The sequence below is a fragment of the Osmia lignaria genome, chromosome 14 (genome assembly GCF_051020975.1).
Source record: "Osmia lignaria lignaria isolate PbOS001 chromosome 14, iyOsmLign1, whole genome shotgun sequence".
Lineage (NCBI taxonomy): Eukaryota > Metazoa > Arthropoda > Insecta > Hymenoptera > Megachilidae > Osmia > Osmia lignaria.
Window position 1 is genome coordinate 2,860,706 of NC_135045.1, and position 17,186 is coordinate 2,877,891.

The 17,186-nt window shown below is 41.2% G+C and overlaps 1 protein-coding gene across 5 annotated transcripts in view; it reads left to right on the top strand.

The window, feature by feature from the left end:
* Positions 1-17,146, top strand: part of RhoGEF3 (Rho guanine nucleotide exchange factor 3) — a 109,872-nt gene extending 92,726 nt beyond the window's left edge. For 4 of the 5 annotated variants that reach the window (XM_076692116.1, XM_076692115.1, XM_034330694.2 and 1 more), the window contains 12 exons: positions 2,779-2,906; positions 8,556-8,951; positions 9,086-9,188; positions 9,458-9,646; positions 11,021-11,232; positions 12,476-12,576; positions 13,577-13,893; positions 13,977-14,348; positions 14,438-14,800; positions 14,885-15,098; positions 15,187-15,429; positions 15,687-17,146. In XM_076692116.1, coding sequence (XP_076548231.1) covers positions 2,779-2,906; positions 8,556-8,951; positions 9,086-9,188; positions 9,458-9,646; positions 11,021-11,232; positions 12,476-12,576; positions 13,577-13,893; positions 13,977-14,348; positions 14,438-14,800; positions 14,885-15,098; positions 15,187-15,429; positions 15,687-15,826 — 2,778 coding nt within the window. In that variant the 3' untranslated portion in view covers positions 15,827-17,146. The remainder of the gene's footprint in view (positions 1-2,778; positions 2,907-8,555; positions 8,952-9,085; positions 9,189-9,457; positions 9,647-11,020; positions 11,233-12,475; positions 12,577-13,576; positions 13,894-13,976; positions 14,349-14,437; positions 14,801-14,884; positions 15,099-15,186; positions 15,430-15,686) is intronic. The other variant, XM_076692118.1, reaches the window with a different exon arrangement.
* The last annotated feature ends 40 nt before the right edge of the window (positions 17,147-17,186 follow it).

The following is a 17,186-nucleotide window of genomic DNA, read 5'->3' on the forward strand; positions in this document are numbered from 1 at the left end:
GAAAATCGTACGGACGAATAATTCGTTGGGGTTGACCTCGGTAGCCTCCAATTATCGGTGCCCTGGGCACGTTAGAATCGATATGTAGGTTAAAGTCTGCACCAGGTACATGCAAATGCTCTCAGAGAACTATTAATTAAGGTTTGACGCCGCTCAAAAATTCGGACGAGCTTGAATATATTTTGTGATCTATTAAAGTCTAGCGATTCTCAAATTTACTCGTTTAAAATCTGAATTGGAAAAAATACTTCGTGCTGACGTTGACAAATTAGAACAAAAACGTATATAATAATTTAACAAAATTGTACAAATTTTCTTTGAGTCTACTTTCTCAAGTGAGTCTATGAAAAATTGATACCTAGTCCAGGCTTACACATTTTTACCGACAAACAAACAGTTTGTTTCAACGTTTTTTAAATAAAATTTCAAAGTAATTTTTCCACATTTGTTTCCATGTTTGGAGCTGATGATGACCTAAATAAATCCCTGTGCGAATACTGTTCTGGAAAAATGTAACGAAGCATCGCATCGTCGAAACAAAGAGTTTTACAGCCATCGATAAACCATTGCTCGTGTTTTCGAAAATCCATTCTTCCATGGAACCATTCACCGGATACATTTCACATTTTGCTCGATGACTCGGGCCATGATTTTGAATCGTGTACCGGGATGTACCGCAACAAAAGCAAACATTATCAATGCATATTTCTCAGCTGGTGGAATCGTTTTTCCATCGACTGTTGCGGACGAATTTGAATGGTCGCTCGTATAACTGGAACAAAAGCGGGAACATTTTCGTTTGGATGTTATTTCATCGAAGATTTTCGCTGCGTGCGATCGCGTTACTTTCGATTCGATCGAGTAACTTTTATTTATTTCAACACAATGTTTACTGTTAAAGTATCCTTAAAGCAGCGGCACCGATATCATCGCACTTTTCTCGTCGACTTTAATTACAAGTTTTAATTGGCATGAACGCTCGCACGGGGTACGCATATTCAATCTTGTAAAACATTTTTCCCGCTTCTCGTCCTCGTTCCCTCGTGTTTTCTCAATGTTTACGCGCGCGCCGAGACTTAATTGGGAAATTTGCAATTTTTCAAACGTTTACATTCACTGTAACGAGAAACGTCTGATTCGTTCATTTCGAATTCAGCTTACCTCGTAAATACGTACCGAATCATTTTCTACAATTTTTCATTTGAAAGAATTTCAGTCACCGAGAGTGTTTTTTAAATGTCTTTGAACGATAAAATATTTCAGTCGATGTAATAACTGTCTAAGAAGGAGAAAATTAAATGGTTCATTCTTTCCATCCGCGCAAAAGTGAAAGAATGTGTTTGACGCAAAGGTTCCCCTGAAGAAAGAGGGTAGCCGGGTAAAAGGGTTGCAAACGGAAGTAGAATCGAGTGAAACGGCCATTTGTAATTAAAGGAGCGGGACAATAGCATCGAAACATTTCGGTGCACTTCTTGCAGAATTCTTTGGTTGTGCAGCTAGCGAGGAGGACAATGCTTGTCCTCGACGAGTCAAGTGACTGCTCGACCTCCCTTTCGTAACGCCGCCACCCCGTGGACGGAAACCTGGTCCGAGCTCGTTTAGAAAACACGGAAGGTGCATACACCGGGGATCGATATTACCTTATTCGGATCCGTTCACCAAATGGAACGATTTAACCCGTGGATAATTCACTGTCAACGTTTCTGTTCGCGCAAACTTTGGAAACTTTTACTAATTATCGTAATTAACAGATGGATATTATTTTGAACAGAAACACGTAGAAACACTGTTCTTATATAAAGTGAAGTCAATTTAAAAGGATTCAATTAAACGCTCTGAAAATTTTCATGCCACACTGCCACAAATTATAGGAATCCTATTAAAAATAACTGGATCGATCTCTTTCTCTTGTTTGACGTGGAACGATAACCATATTAGGAATTCATGAGCGGATGTGCATTCTCTCGAAACGTTAAAATATCAGGTGTAAATGGTGCTTGAGGAGCCGACTTCTAATTAGCAAAACATGCTATCCACCGAGGCGGGAATCATAGATAGGATCAAACGTTGTTGCAACGTGCCATTTACGCCCCTTTTCCACGGTTAATAGAAATCTTGTCACGTATATTTAAGATGTTTACAGTATTGGATCGTGGTTTTCTGGGTCAATTTTATAAATCAAAGTCTGTGCGATACGCAAAAAAATATATCAACGCAATTTGCCAATGTCCGATCGAAAGGGTTAATAAAACAAAGCCGTTAGTTGATAACACAGAAACCGACAGAAGTTTTGCACTCGCATAATAAATCCAACCGTGGTCAATTGATGAGCGCCGTTACGGCAGCGCAGCAATAACGTGTAACGTATTCGTTATGCACTACATCTCGTGATTCGTGTCCGAGGAAGAAGATGAAGAAGAAAAAGAAGAAATAATAAATAATGGGCTGAAATGTGAATGAAGGCAGAGTGGAAACGCAGTCGGGGGTATAAGGCAAGCTGAGAATGACTTACGAAATGTAATTCACTAACGAGACACGCACGTCGACGTGGAATATTTTTCTATAATAGAGTTCGAATCGATAATCGTGTATAGATAAGGAGCGATCGAGGGCATTCGTGCGTATCGAATCATGGGAAAGATCGTACGCCCGGGCAACTTTCCCGCCTAAGGTTATCACCCGGTTCTGTTTCACCTAAGCCCCTTTGATATCTTGCGGTTCGCGGCAATTATGCGTCAGCGACGTGTAAAATAATTTCGATTATGTTTTCCGTTGCAGCCTCTCCACGATCAACGCTCGAACGCGTACTCCGGCAAGGAGAGAAGACGAATTCCTGGGCTGAGCAAGGCGCAGAGGCGTATCAAAGCGTCCAGCACGCCGGCACTCTTGGATCGCGATGTGGAAAGGTGAGTTATTTTTCAATTAGTATCATAATCCATTCAGTCTGCTTACCGCTAAACATCACGGTAAAACGATTTTCAATCTACGTACGTGGTCCGTTTTTAAACTAACGAGAGTACGTAATAGTTGTTCATGAAAGTCTGACATGATTACCCCAAAATACCAATGCGAAGCTTACGGATTCATTAATATTTTTAATATAAATTTAGAAACATGTGTTTTTAAACTATTTTCATTGCTACTTTGATCATCGTTTTAAAAAAGCACCCTGTTTCCTCGGTTATTTTTCGTATAAATTTGTTTGAAATCGTTTCGTCTGAGCTTATTTTTGAAAATGTTACTCATCCATTTGTACAAGTACCTGGAACACTGGATCTAATCGAGACGCTTTGTTTTCGTCCGTCTGTTGAAACACATTCGATAGACGAAATATGAGTTTCCAAAAGCTGCCAGACTGTCAGTCACGTGAAAATAAAGTAATATGTTTTTTCTCACAAAATTTGTGTACCACTACGTTTGAAAAGACAGGGATAACATTTTTGATACACGAAGATTAATGATGATTAAATTGAAGTTTGTACGTTTAATACTTTCTTTCAACTTATGTATGTTAAAAATTGAGATGTTCTTCTTCAAAGGCGAATTTCGTAGAGAGGGGTTTAAGGTATAACGTGGCATTTTTCATGCATGATGATTTATCGTTTCACGTCCACGTGGGCAACAGACAGCTTTCGAAAGCCCATTGTGGAATGGCCAGCACACGTGACCAGCATCGATGCGCGTTAAATTAAACTGTATCTGTTCGTTTATCATTTTTCTTGACGATTCAAAGCGAAGATAATAACCGTCTGTATAGAGACGATTACTCAGGATCAGTATTCTTCTTTAAACAAGTACCAGTTCTAAATCATTATTAAAGTTACCGTTTCCTTCCTTATTCTTACTTAATTTCAAGAAGTTTGCTCCTCTCCGCGTTAAGTCTTCGCATTATTCTTTTAATTTCGCGCGAAGCACCTTCTGTTTTTCTCGAGGTAAATTTTACGACGACCATTTCTCACCTATCTCTCTGTTTATCTCTCCACCTGCACTTATATCTCTGTTTGTTCTTCTCTTCGTCTGGTGAAAATGATATTCCATCGTTCTCGAATATTATACCGGTTTCCAGTGAAAAGATCCTTATTGACCCTGACGAATCGTTTTCCATAAAAAAGACCCGTCGTGTTTGTATTTGTCTCGCGCGACGAAAGCCAACTACGTTCTTTCAATATTTGCCCGGTACAATATTTTTCGTCCACGGCAAACACAGCTTCCGGAAGCAAGAAAATCTTGGTGCAAAGCCCATCAGGCATGAAACAGACAGGTTTCATAACTTATCTCGTGCACCCCAGGTGTTTGTGCCAACCAAAGTGACGGTAAATAAGGGGAGAGTACGAACGTAACCCCGTGAAGAACTTCAAAATATCGACCTCGGCTCCACGCACCTTGCTACATCATATTTCACGCAACATTTTACGGGGTGATTATTTCTCCCCTGGTAACCGCTGTATTATAACTCGGCCCTGTTCCTTCGAAGCCTCGCCAATTATCTTGATCCGCAAGAATTATTGCACGTGGGTTAAAATAACCGTAACCGAGAACGTTCGTTTTTCATCATTTTATTTAATATAAAATCGCCAAACTTTTTTAATACGGAGTCAAAAATCATCACATCGCGTGAACAAGAATTTCCACTTTGCTAGATTATCGATATCGGTTCAAAGGGCGACGCGTCGGGGGAGTTAAAAATAGGTTTTAAAAAAAAAAAAAAAAAGGAAGAAAAGCAGTTGATCGAAGAGGCTGGCATAGATCAAAGGTTCCGGGTTGATCGTGTCCAGGTTCGTTTGAAGTGCTTCCTCCTGCTTTCCAGCTTTCCATCGTGACCTCTTGATCCGTTGGACGTGTCTCGCAGCCAGGGTTGTTTGCCGAGACAAGAATAAAGACGTTACTTCGAATGACCCGGCTCGGTTCCATCGACTTTGTACCTGGACGAACATTCATCCGGTCGTTGCTCTAATTACAACTTGAATAGAGAATCTCTCGCGACATCCTCTTTAGTTTCACGGAACCGTACGCCTGCTTCCGGTCTGTCTCACCCTGAACCTTCTTTTTTTTCCTCGTTAATATTTCACGAGCAACTTGATGTTCTTTCCTCTCGATTGTCCCCAAAATAATTCACCCCTTTTCATCGTTAATTTCTTTAGACATGCTTTTTTGAACTCTTGACGTTCTTCTTTGTCTCTCGAATCTGTTTCATGCAGAATTCTCTTTTGTGATTTATTTTTGAGAAAGGACCTTTTTTTTCACCTTTTACAGAAATTTCTGTGTTACGAGTTCAATTTGAAAGGGTCTCTCGGTACCACTTGGCCCCGTAGTTTTATAGAGCCGGTAACAATTTAGCGGAACGTTAATTTTCTTCGCTTCGAAACTTGCGCGCAACTCGCTGCCACGTACAATGAGACGTAGCTCGGTATTATTCTAATTCGAAGTTTTGGGGAACGGTAAGTTCTCCTTTCTTCACTTCGCTACCACTTGCGCTCTGTTTAACGGCCCCGAGTTCCTCTCCCAGACGTGCGAGTGTTTCGCGTCGAAAATCTCGAATTCCAAGGCAACAAATCGAATTCTAGAAGGAAAAGTGCGACGTTCTAAGGTGGAATTTAATTAAAAGTGTTCTCGGTTCTACAGAGTTCTGCGCGATTGAACACATCGAGCGATCGCTTCTGTAAAATTTTTATTTTCCTTTTTGCTGCGATCGATGATCGAGTAAATTAATAATCTTTTTTCGTCAGAACAATATTGAACTGGTTTTCACACCCACGCATACACGTACCTGCGAAAGTTCAATGCACACCAGCCACGTTATACGGTGGTAGATTTGTACAGAGATCGATAAAAAGGAAAGTTATAGTCTGTCCGTGCCACGTGGCCGGCTACATAAAAGTAATAAATCGGGAAGAACGGCAGCAAAGTTTCCCGAGAATACTGTTGGTTACTTTATGAAAAATAATAATGTCGAAAACGTGACCGCAGCTTTCGTGCTTCCGCTTAGAGGTGTTTTCCTCGAAATTCTCCTGATACCTATCCGCGGAGAATTCTGATTTACATACCGACAGCTTTGTACCGAATTTCGTTCTTCGAGTATGTTGCGACGTGACTGTGAAATAACGTTTTCGCATTTTCGAAGCAATTCGGACGTGAACGGGAATACGAAAAATAGGAATTTCTACCCTTACTATTTAAAACTGCCTATAATTTGGGCCTTCGTGAAAAAAAATTCGCCAATCCCCGCCGTAGGCAAAGTTCGAATCGACCAGCGCGACGTAGCAGCGCAAAATCGCAGTACCGATTTCAAGGAAATTCGCATGACGAAAAGGGAAAAGCGAGAACAAAAGGGAACGCGAAGGAAGATTAGCAAGAGAAGGAGAAACGCGAGTTAGGTGTACCGTGTCAAATTTTGTAGGTGGCACGTCGTCGTTGTCGTCGGTACGCGGAGTAAAAATCCGGCCGATTAAAAAGGGAACGAGAGAGGAGCCAGCGGGCCACTGTCACTACAATGGATAAATGGTACCTTTTGTGAAGACCGACGGGTCTGCTTGGCCGCTCCTCTCTCCCGCCCACGAGGAAAGAAGGAACGAGGGTGAAGCGTAGTGAAAGGAGAGAACCATAGAGAAAAAGAGACGAGGAAGAGAGCAACCGAGGTTTTAGGGAGGTGGAGGAGCCGCGCAACCCCTCGTCGTGTCGGTTTATACCTGAAGCGACCCTTGAAATCTGTTCTGGGAAGAGTTCACGAGGTGCACTGGCACACAAACCGTGCACCCACACACGTGGAGCACACGTGAGACTGGATTTGTGTGACCACCGAGAGCCTTCAGTCGATCGTGGCTCGTCGTTCAATGCACTTCCCGTGGAACGTCTGTTTTCACTGATTTTCTTCTTCTCGTCTTCTTATTCCGTCTGCGAATTAACCTTCGCTTGTTTCCCGATTACGAACGAGATTCGTTATTTGCACAGTGAAATTTTTACCCTCGATCAACCGATAAATTTCTGTTCTTTCTGTTTTTACAATCGAGGGAACTTCAAAATTGAATATCATCCTTTTAGTGGGATATCTTTTCATAAGTAACGTGACTTTTGTTAAGAAAAGTTTTGCGGTTGATTATCGCGTTCGATCAACAAGTGACGGTGGAGCAAAAGTGGCGGAGCCTAATTAAGAAGTAAAAATTCTAACCGACAGGAAGGAAGGTTTCCATGAATATCTTTATGTCACGAATCGTATAGACCTACGAGAATCACACAAGCGTAGGAACAAAGTAACTTGGCGTGTTGTACGTGTTAAAACGTGGTTTGGTTGTTGCTTGTGGTATACGAAGGTTTCAGTCGCCTGCAGCCCGTCACTCGACGCATTTCCTGTCTAAAAGTGGTTGCAAGTGGTTCTTCGTGCGTCGAATAATCTCGAGGATTTCCAACCGATCCGTATAAATAGAAAACAGTTAATAAAAGGAAAGTTTCTTTCTGTCGAAAGCAACGGTAAGAAATTTCTCTTGGATTCGTCGAGGCTGAAGTAGCTGGTGAAACAGCTATCGGTTCCACTGTGTTTGTTTTCACTGCGGATATTTTACGTTGAAATGCTTTTAAACAGAGTAAAAAGTGTCGGTCTGTTCTTCGCGAGAAGTTTCACGAAGTGAGGAAGGAAAAACAGGAGCGGACGGGACGAGCGAAGCGTAAAATGTTGCCGGAGAGCAAGAAGTAACGAAACACACCGGATAAACATTAATCTGGAAAGGAAAAACTCGATCGGTTCCTGCTCCGATGATGTGGTACGTGAAGGCTGGCACACAATGTTTTCTCATTAATCTGACTCGAGAACACGAAGTGCGCGAAGTATTGTTTTCAGAAAAAAAATAAAATAACCAAACCGATCTACTTTGCGCCGTTTCAATTTATCATTCTTGCCTTTTCGTTCTCATGAAAATGTTTTTGTTCTCCTGTAATTAATTCTGAACGAAGAACAATCGTTGCCAAAGTGACGGAGTTAAAAAATTTGTAATCAAGCAAAATCTTGATTACTTTCTTTCCTGTCTTAGAATTAAAGTTACTCCAACAATTTTCACGGAACGTTACGAATCGTTCCACGATCGGGCAGAATTTGGAAACGTTCCTCGAGAAACCGCGAACTTCCGTTTTCAAAGGCAGACGGATGAGAGTTTTTCGTGACGTCGTCGTTTCCGTTATGCAGCTTTGGACAGTCACTTGGTCAGCTGCCGTGTTGGGTGTTCAGCTGCATAAATCGTCTGGCGTTCAGTGCACCTTCGGGATCTATCAATTTTACAACGCCTCCTGCAGCGCAGACCGCAGGAAGAAACGGTGTTGAGTTTCCTACGGGTCGTCAATTATTTTTCACTCGCGATCACAATGGTCCATTGATTAAACGAATGATTGAAATATTAAATTGTACGGCAACATCGAAAATCTGTGTCATCTTTACTCTTCGTTCTTACCTCGCCGATAATCAACGAATTAACACCAGCGTAACATCGATTTCTCTTGGAATTAATGATAATTAGATTTCTAACGATGCGAAGTGTCGATAATAACGTTCCATTATGTCGTTTGAACAGTCGACAGTGGTCGGGCGACGAAGAGGACGAGGGGACAACAGGCCACGTAACAACCGAGCATCCTCTGACCGAGGCGACAATTCCCTTGGTCTCTCACTCGCGTCTCCAAGAGCAACCCTCCAACCTGAGTGGCAATATTGTGACCGCTTCCGGCATCCAGAATCCTGCCCGTTCGAGCACCCAGAGCCAGCAAGAGAGCGTTCTGCAGAAATTTCGAAAGAGCTTCTCGCTTAGGTTCCACAAAAAGGGCAGCAAAGAGAGCAACGAAAGCGAGTGTCCGGTGGAAGATAACGATGGATCCGGTCCTCTAGACGAGGAAGAGGAAAGGGAACCGTCAAATGTGACGGAACAAACGTCCCAACATAAAGAAGACACCAACAGTGACCAGAAATTTCGGTTAGTTTCGATTTTTCTTCTCCATCATTTTCACTCTGTAATACATCACTCACTGACCGTATTTCTCGTTGAAGGATCACTTTCCTAACTTTGATGGATGAAGTTTAAATTTATATCGAATTTATTTGTTACAGATTTGGTCCTCTCGTGTGGAGAAGCAGCAAGGAAAGGAAAAAGGGTAGCAAAGCTGCCAGAAATGCAAAGTGCAACAGCGGTGATAGTGGAATACAGATAGAGGTAAGAGAGAAGTTTAACAAACACCATTATTTATTCATACATTAGTCGGTAAGAAGTGAAGTTGAAGCCGGTAGCCTGAATCGATCCAGGAGATACCTGTTTCTCTAAGTTTTCTTTCGAAAGAAGATACATGGTCGAGCGACGCGTAGTCGTTTGTACCGATTCCTCTAAATCGATTTCCTCCAAACGATCATGCCAATCGATGGATCTCTATCGAAAACCTCTCCTCCAGACACGACGAGTAACCGAGTAAATTGTGAACGATATAGATGGTATCTGGTGGAGCATTGACTGGGGGCGGTGGTGGTGGAATGATAGGGGGTGGTGATAGCTCCGAGTCCCACGACACGGATGCCCAAGACGAGACAGACAGCCCTCCGGCCCTTCGTAGACGAGTCGCGGACAAATCACGACCCCAGTCCGAGCTCGTCAACCAGATACTGATCGACAAATTTAAGGTAAAGACTATCGTTCTTTGCCCTGCTGACCCGCTACATCCAATTATCACATTAATCGTTAACAAACACCAGTAACATCGGCTGCTCAAGAAGCTGCGTGGTCGCTGCATCTGTGCTGGATAATGTTCATTAAGTGACTGTATCGCAGAGGGTCATTTTCTAATTAACGTTTTTCCACTCGGTGACCCGAATACACCCAACTTATTAATCATTTTTCTACCGGAAACGATTTATATTTCCGCGAATAGAAAACAATTTTCCCTCTGCGATACCGTTTAACGAGGATTAATTAATCCGAAAGGGCTAACAATTGGGTCTGAGAACAAGAAACGAGGATCTTGAGGTGGAACGTTGCTGCTAACAATGAAAGTAACAGGTTTGTCGTGGATGTTTGAAACTCTGTTTCGCAGCTTTTGTTTCGTTTTCTGCGCAATTCCGAATCCTCTTTCTCTCTTCCAACGATGATTTATAATTGTTACCGGTAGCGTCGCACGTTTGTAATCATTATCGGAGCCACGCGTATGACTGTTTCCTTCGGTACAATAGCTCGCATTACTCACGTTTGTATACGATTTAGCCACGCTCGTACAGATCACCGGCAGTCGCCTGATACGCGGCCAGAGAATATATCGCGTTGGCCAGGATACGAGGAGAGGAAACGCAGTCCTGGTCAGTTGATATCGAGCTGTGCGAGCGAACGAGCACGATTTATGGGACTATCTACGAAACTCGAGGTCGTAGTTCGCTCATCGTCACCTCGTTGTATCGTTGTATCGTTCGATCGCGTTTTTTCTCAAATCTACTGGTTCAAAAGTGTGCCAAAAAAGAAACACTCCAAAGATATCAATGGAAACGATTGGAAAAAAGGTGTAAAAATGTGAAAGCCAGTTCTCTTAACCCTTTACACTTCAAACGCTACTTACCATTTGATTATACCTCGCGTGACGATTGCAGAGTGATTTGAAAATATGCAAAATATAGAAAGTGCATTTTAAATTTTCGACACAATTCAGAATCTTGCTAATCCATTTTATCATCGGGGTCCTAAAATTGATCGCAATCCCTTCGTGTCTTCGCATTAACAGAATCCAATATGATAATTGTCGTTAAACGAACTAAGCAATTTTCTGGTCAGACTGGCTTAAAATGTCACGCCCAGAAAAGAGCTACATCTTCGCTTGCTCGTGTCGATAACCGCGCTGTTCTCCTTAGTTAAAATGTCCGTGTACATATCCCAAGAAATTACGTAGGCTGTTATGAAAAATAAAAATGGTACAATGGAAAGAAAATGATTGTTAGGGCAATTGAGCTAAGGAGGGCAGAACATGAACGAAAGGTTGATATTAACGAGAACGTATGGTATGGTACTTTCAGGCGGATCTTCAGAGCCGAACGTCGAGGCACCAACATGTACGGAGAACTAACAGCGATTTAGGAGGTCAGAGGTTACTACAGTGGGATACGAGGTCTGGTTACAGCCACGTGCACAATTACCGAAGGATGCTCTCGACACCGTCGCCCATCAAGACGAGGCCTCCTAGGCTTAGTCCAAGGCACTCCTCCCATGACATCGTTACGCTGAGAAGGTGCGTTTAATGATCGTGAACCATACCGTGCTTTCTCGCACCTTTCCTCTCCCCCACCCCCTCTTTCTTTATCGCAAACGCCTCATTGACTTTTGCCATTTGCGAACGAAAGCCAACTCTAACGAGAGAGTACAGCCAAGTCGAAGCAATCATCTTAGGTTCAGAGTTCGCGGATCCATCTTCAACGTATTTAAGGACTTTGCAACATTGATTGGGTGCTAAACTTTGTAGGATCTTTGTTTGGGGAGCTAAGGTCCCTAACATTAATTACTATCTGGTGTTGCTTCATTCTAACATAATTTACATTCATAATTTCAGCAAGAAATCAATTCATTCGAATATTGTGGAACTGGATCCGTGATCTCGGATTGTCTTCGATTCGGGATAATTAACTTTAATCTAATTAAACTCTACAATTTTCTTATCGACGTTATACGACGATTGCTCGAGCTGTAATGGAAATACTTAAATAAGAATTTACACCGTCTTTGTAATAAGTGAATATAGCTAATAGCTATGCTGCTGCGAAACTAATAATGAAAAGACCTATCAGGTGTTTCGTTGAACGTTATTTCCTTTTTTTTAATCAAATTGTTTGATTTTAAAATGATTCCTGAATTTGTTTTTCTATTCCTGTTCAATTCGAGACGAATCATGGCACGACATTACAATATCATCAAAAAACAATTCCTTGAAAGATTATCCTTTACGAAATTTACATTCTTTATTCTCGAACCTTTCCAGTAAATCGAGGGAGAATAGTGGTAGGTAGACGGGTATTATAACAAACCATCTTCTTTTAATTTTCCTCGTAAAACAGTTGGTCTGTCACGCGTAACAACGTACGGAGTGGTTCTTTCATAATCAAAATATACATTTTTATTGATTTCATCGTTCCAATTACATTTTTATCAACTTTTCTAGATCAGCAATTTCAATACTGTTTATAAAAGCATTCCCAAATTATAGAACTCAACAATATTCTTTAATATAAGTCTTGTTATCTTCTGATAAAAATGTCATAAAGAAAAAAAAAAATGATAAATTATTCAAGGTAGGGTAATTAACGGAACCACTTTGTATACACGTGTATACCTTGTCGTGTGTATATATACTTACCTATTGTAATTCGTTGCTGAATGTTGTATCGATGCTTCTACGTAAACACAAGCTTGTTGAACCTCTCTATCCGAACATGTACCGGCGAGGGAGAAAATTAATGGCAATTTTATTCTGGTCTCAGTAACGCGAAAGGGAGGAGTTCTCGGACAAATTTGAGGCGTTCACTTAGCCAGCCACTGGGTATCAATCAGCTATCACCCTTGATGCGCACCAAAACTGCAGGTAAAGCTTAACACTCGTCGATCCTCAGACGAATCTTTTACTTGTTTGATACTCTGTTCGAATTTTAACGTAGACCACATTTTCCTTTTCCTTTCGTCCCAAGCAAACGAGTAATCGATCGTTCGTTGCACTTTCATTAATCACAAACCGTAATAGTCGGTTTTACATTCTTTTTCTCTCGCGTTGATGCAACCAACTTTTTACTTATAAAAGAAAAAGTCATAAGAGATCGTTATCTTTTCTTTTTTTTTTTTTTTTTAGTATATTGCTTGTTTGCTTGGTACGAAAGTTCACTGGTAGCCAGTTGACGAAGATTAGTGCACACCTTCCACCGCAGTGGTATCCAACTTTTTCTCTAGACTGATATCATTTTCCGAGAGTGTTCTCTGAGCTAGCATGCGCCCTTGTAAAAATTTTGAACCACTCGCCGTTGTATCAGAACGCACCTGTAAGAAGAGTCCCTGAAAAGTAAGGAATGCGGAACACTCTTGTATTGAACATGTTGATATCTTCGTTCTGTAAAGGTTTTGCTTCCTGTGAATATATGCTTTTGTTTTGCAAGGTGCAGTAGAAAGCGATTACTTTCAAAAGAGTTTCATGAAACAAACATTCTAACAATTTAGCAAAAATTAAAGAACCATATCCTTTTATTTATCGCGCGTTATGTTTCACGAAGCTCCGGAAGGAAGTTAGTTAAAATCCTCCATCAAACATCATAAACGATTTTTTTAATCTTTCGCTGCCAACGCCAGCAAGCCTGCGATGGATGTCTACATGGTGATTTTTTGCATACGATCGTTTTTTTTGTCTCGTATTCTAACATCATAAGCGACTTGAGAAAATCGAGAAACCAGTGAGAGAACAAAGCGCATACCGAGCCAAACAACGGACGCAAAGTAGATTGCTCTCTCTTTCTTTCTTTCTTCTCTTTCATTGGGCAACGAGATCGTCATTTTTTTTCCATCATGATAAAGACACGGTGTCTTTCGTTTGAAATTAGGCGCGAGGTTGCCCGGTGGAAACGTCCTGTCGGAAGACGAACAGGACGGAAGAGGTGGAACGTCCGATGATGAAATGATGTCCGATTCCGAGTCTTCCATCGCCTCCTTGACGGACAGGAAGAAATCCTTCGAGCAGACGATGGACGAGGAAGTGGTGATACTGGCTGAAGCTGTTTGGGACCACGTGGCAATGGAACCGGAAGAGCTTGCTTTTCGTGCCGGCGATGTGATCGAGGTTCTTGACAACCTGGACAAAGATTGGTGGTGGGGTAGCTGTAGGGGTGAACATGGTTGGTTCCCGGCTGCATTTGTTAGGGTAAGACATATTCGGTTTATAAGTATGAAATTAAATTTAAGACATCTCATTATTCATTAACGATTCCACCTTGATATCTACAGTTACGCGTAAGTCAAGAGGACACAGTCGAGGATTGTTTGGCGGCGATGGCATCCGGGGGTACGTCTAATTCTCAATTGAGAAGACGCACCAGTGTTTCGCTGTTGTCGAACGAACAAGTTCGAACGAGCGTGGTTCGCGAGCTGGTTCAAACTGAACGCGATTTCGTTAAGATATTGAGAGACGTCGCTGAGGGCTACATAGCTGAATGTCGACGTCGTACCGATATGTTCACCGAAGATCAGATAGAAACGATTTTCATCAATCTCGAAGAACTGTTGGACTTTCAGTCCGAATTCTTGAAGGATCTCGAGTCTCGGATCGACTGGAACTCGCCGTACAAGAGTTGCGTCGGTGAATGTTTCCTGAATCATGTAAGAAAGTTGAAAAAACTTGATCCGTCGTCACTGCTGGATCTTCGGAAATGTGAAAATCTAAATGGTTGTTTAAATATTTCTTTCAGAGGGCTGGATTTCGTATGTACTCGGAATATTGCAACAGCCACCCGATGGCCACCGCCACGTTGCAAGAATTGTACCAGCATAATCGTTATAGCAAATTCTTTGAAGCGTGCAGATTAATGAGAGGTTTGATAGAGATTCCTTTGGACGGGTACTTGTTAACGCCCGTACAACGGATATGCAAGTATCCGCTCCAATTGGCGGAGCTACTGAAATACACGAAAGCTGATCATCCAGATTACCATAAGATTCAGGAAGCGCTCGAAGCGATGCGAGGTGTTGCGGTCTTAATTAACGAACGTAAGAGACGAATGGAGAGCCTCGAGAAGCTGGCTGCTTGGCAATTAAGAGTCGAAGGATGGGAGGTATGAATTCTTCTCCTAATTCCAACGAAAATATTCTAGCAAAATATTTTTCCACCGTGTTCATATTTCCGGCTGATGTTATAGGGTGAAGATCTCATTGAAGTTTCGTCCCAGTTAATTTATCAAGGTGACGCGATTAGAGTTACCACCGGCATGTGGACAAACAATATCACCCTTTTCCTCTTCGACCATCAACTGGTTTATTGTAAAAAGGATATTCTGAAGCGGAACACTTACGTGTATAAAGGTCGCATTTATCTCGACACGAGCGAAGTGATCGATGTTCCCGATGGAAAAGGTGATTTCCCTAAAGATTGATCTACGCCGCAAGGATCATAAGTTGAATAGTTGATATTAATCGTAAATTCTTAACGCGTCGTTTATAGATCATCAACTAGGAGTGACGGTGAGGCATTGTTTAAAAGTATACAGTTGTGTTCGAGATAAATGGTTGCTCTTCTGCTGCCGCACTGCAGAAGAGAAGCGTCGATGGTTAGAAGCCATGGCGGAGGAACGAAGACTGGTTGTTCAAGACAGAAACGATGGATTAGAGTTTCCAGCTGCAGCTAAACAATTGGCCAGGCTTGCAGCGACGAGACTTCAGAACAGGCCGCCAATCAAACCTCGCAGTACGTAATGAAATTGTTTAAAAATACATCAACACTTTGATGGCAGGGAGCTGGTAGTTGTGACTTTGATACGAAATTCTTTACTTCATTTTTATCCATTCTGTTAGATTTTTTCAATAATCTTTTTATCGGTATGAAAATAAAGATACAACGATAAGAGCCATTGGTTTCATAAAATAAAGAGGTCATCAAAGTGTTAAGAATAAACGGCTCAGAGCCAAGGAACGATTCCAATTGTCTCAATTGAATGTTTACAGACAAAACGTACAAAAGAGAATCGGCTTACGAAATACCTACGATGATCGGGCAAGGTACAACGAACTCGTTGGGACGTAAAGTTGGCACTTGGTTCACATTTGGTAGCAGCAAAAAAAGTACTCGACTTCAGCCGTCCTGAGACAGGCCTACCTTCGTACCATACATTGATTTGTGAAAGTTTGACGAGAAGCGCTTAATCGTTGCCTCAGAATCGTGACTCGAACGTATACTACTAAACGTTTAAGACATTAGAAAAGTTTTCTTCGAAACGATTCGTACTCTGATCATCTTGATCCTCTGACGTAAAAATCAGGTACGTTTTCAATTATAAGAAAGCAAACGATCTTAAGCGCTCGTCAGATGTATGGAACGAAGGTATTTAATTTATCTAATCGTTAAGTTATGGTTAAAAAAAAATTGTTATCGACTTGACATCATCGATACGTCCTGTTTAAAGAATGTAGCGGGATAGCTACGATTTTCATTAGTCCAATTCTAGTACTGGTTTAGTTTATATAAAAAAAAAAGAAGCACACAGTTCGATATAACGTGTAATCGCATCATTGACGATATTTATTTCACTGCCTCAAAGAAAGATTCTTCTTCATCAAAACGCTTTGTCGTCGCATCGCAACCACACAACGACAAGCTATTGTCACTTAGCTTTCTCTAGTAAATGATGAACGTTGTTTGTTACACGTAACAGTATAAACCGCAGGTAATACTATTAATTAAAAGGTAATTATAACAATGTACGTAAAGCGAAGTATACACGCAAGCAACGTTTATACAAATATGTTAGCCGAGAAAAAAGAAAAGAAATAGGGGAAGAACATTTGACGAAAGGTTGAAAAGGGATTCAGAGGTGGAACGATGAAAGACCAGTATCGCGTTAGAAAAATATAATTGAGAAAAATAATTGCATATGCTAGAGAAACGAACGCACTTATTACTAGACAAGCATAAATATATGTGTAACGTTTAATAGCGAGCTTTTGAGGTACTAAAGAGAAAGTACTAGTCACTTTTATCACAAGAAGTCGCGTAAAGAAACAGTGATAAAAGTTTAGCGTTATTAAAATACGATCGCTTTAGTGTTGTGAGGAATGAATGGATCAGCGATGGCCATACATTTTTTTTCTTTTCTTTTTATGGTAATAAAGACTGACCGAGGTATGCTTATTTCCCGAATGAATCTATAGATGAGTCGGTACGAGGGTAGCTCTGAGAGAAAAGAATAATCGAAATTTATCTGAATATCGTTGTAAACAATTTAACTACTAGCTATAGACTGAAAAGTCTTTTAACTATATGTCTGGTTCGATAATCTTTTAAATAGCCTTTTAGAACGCACATTAAAGCAACAAAATGTTGATAGTAAACATCACCTCTGAGAGATTTCTCTCATAATAAAGCGAACGTGTTCCTTAGAATTTCAAAAAAAAAAAAAAAAAATAAAGCAGCTACCCTTTTACTGCCTGAAAATTATCATCGTCACA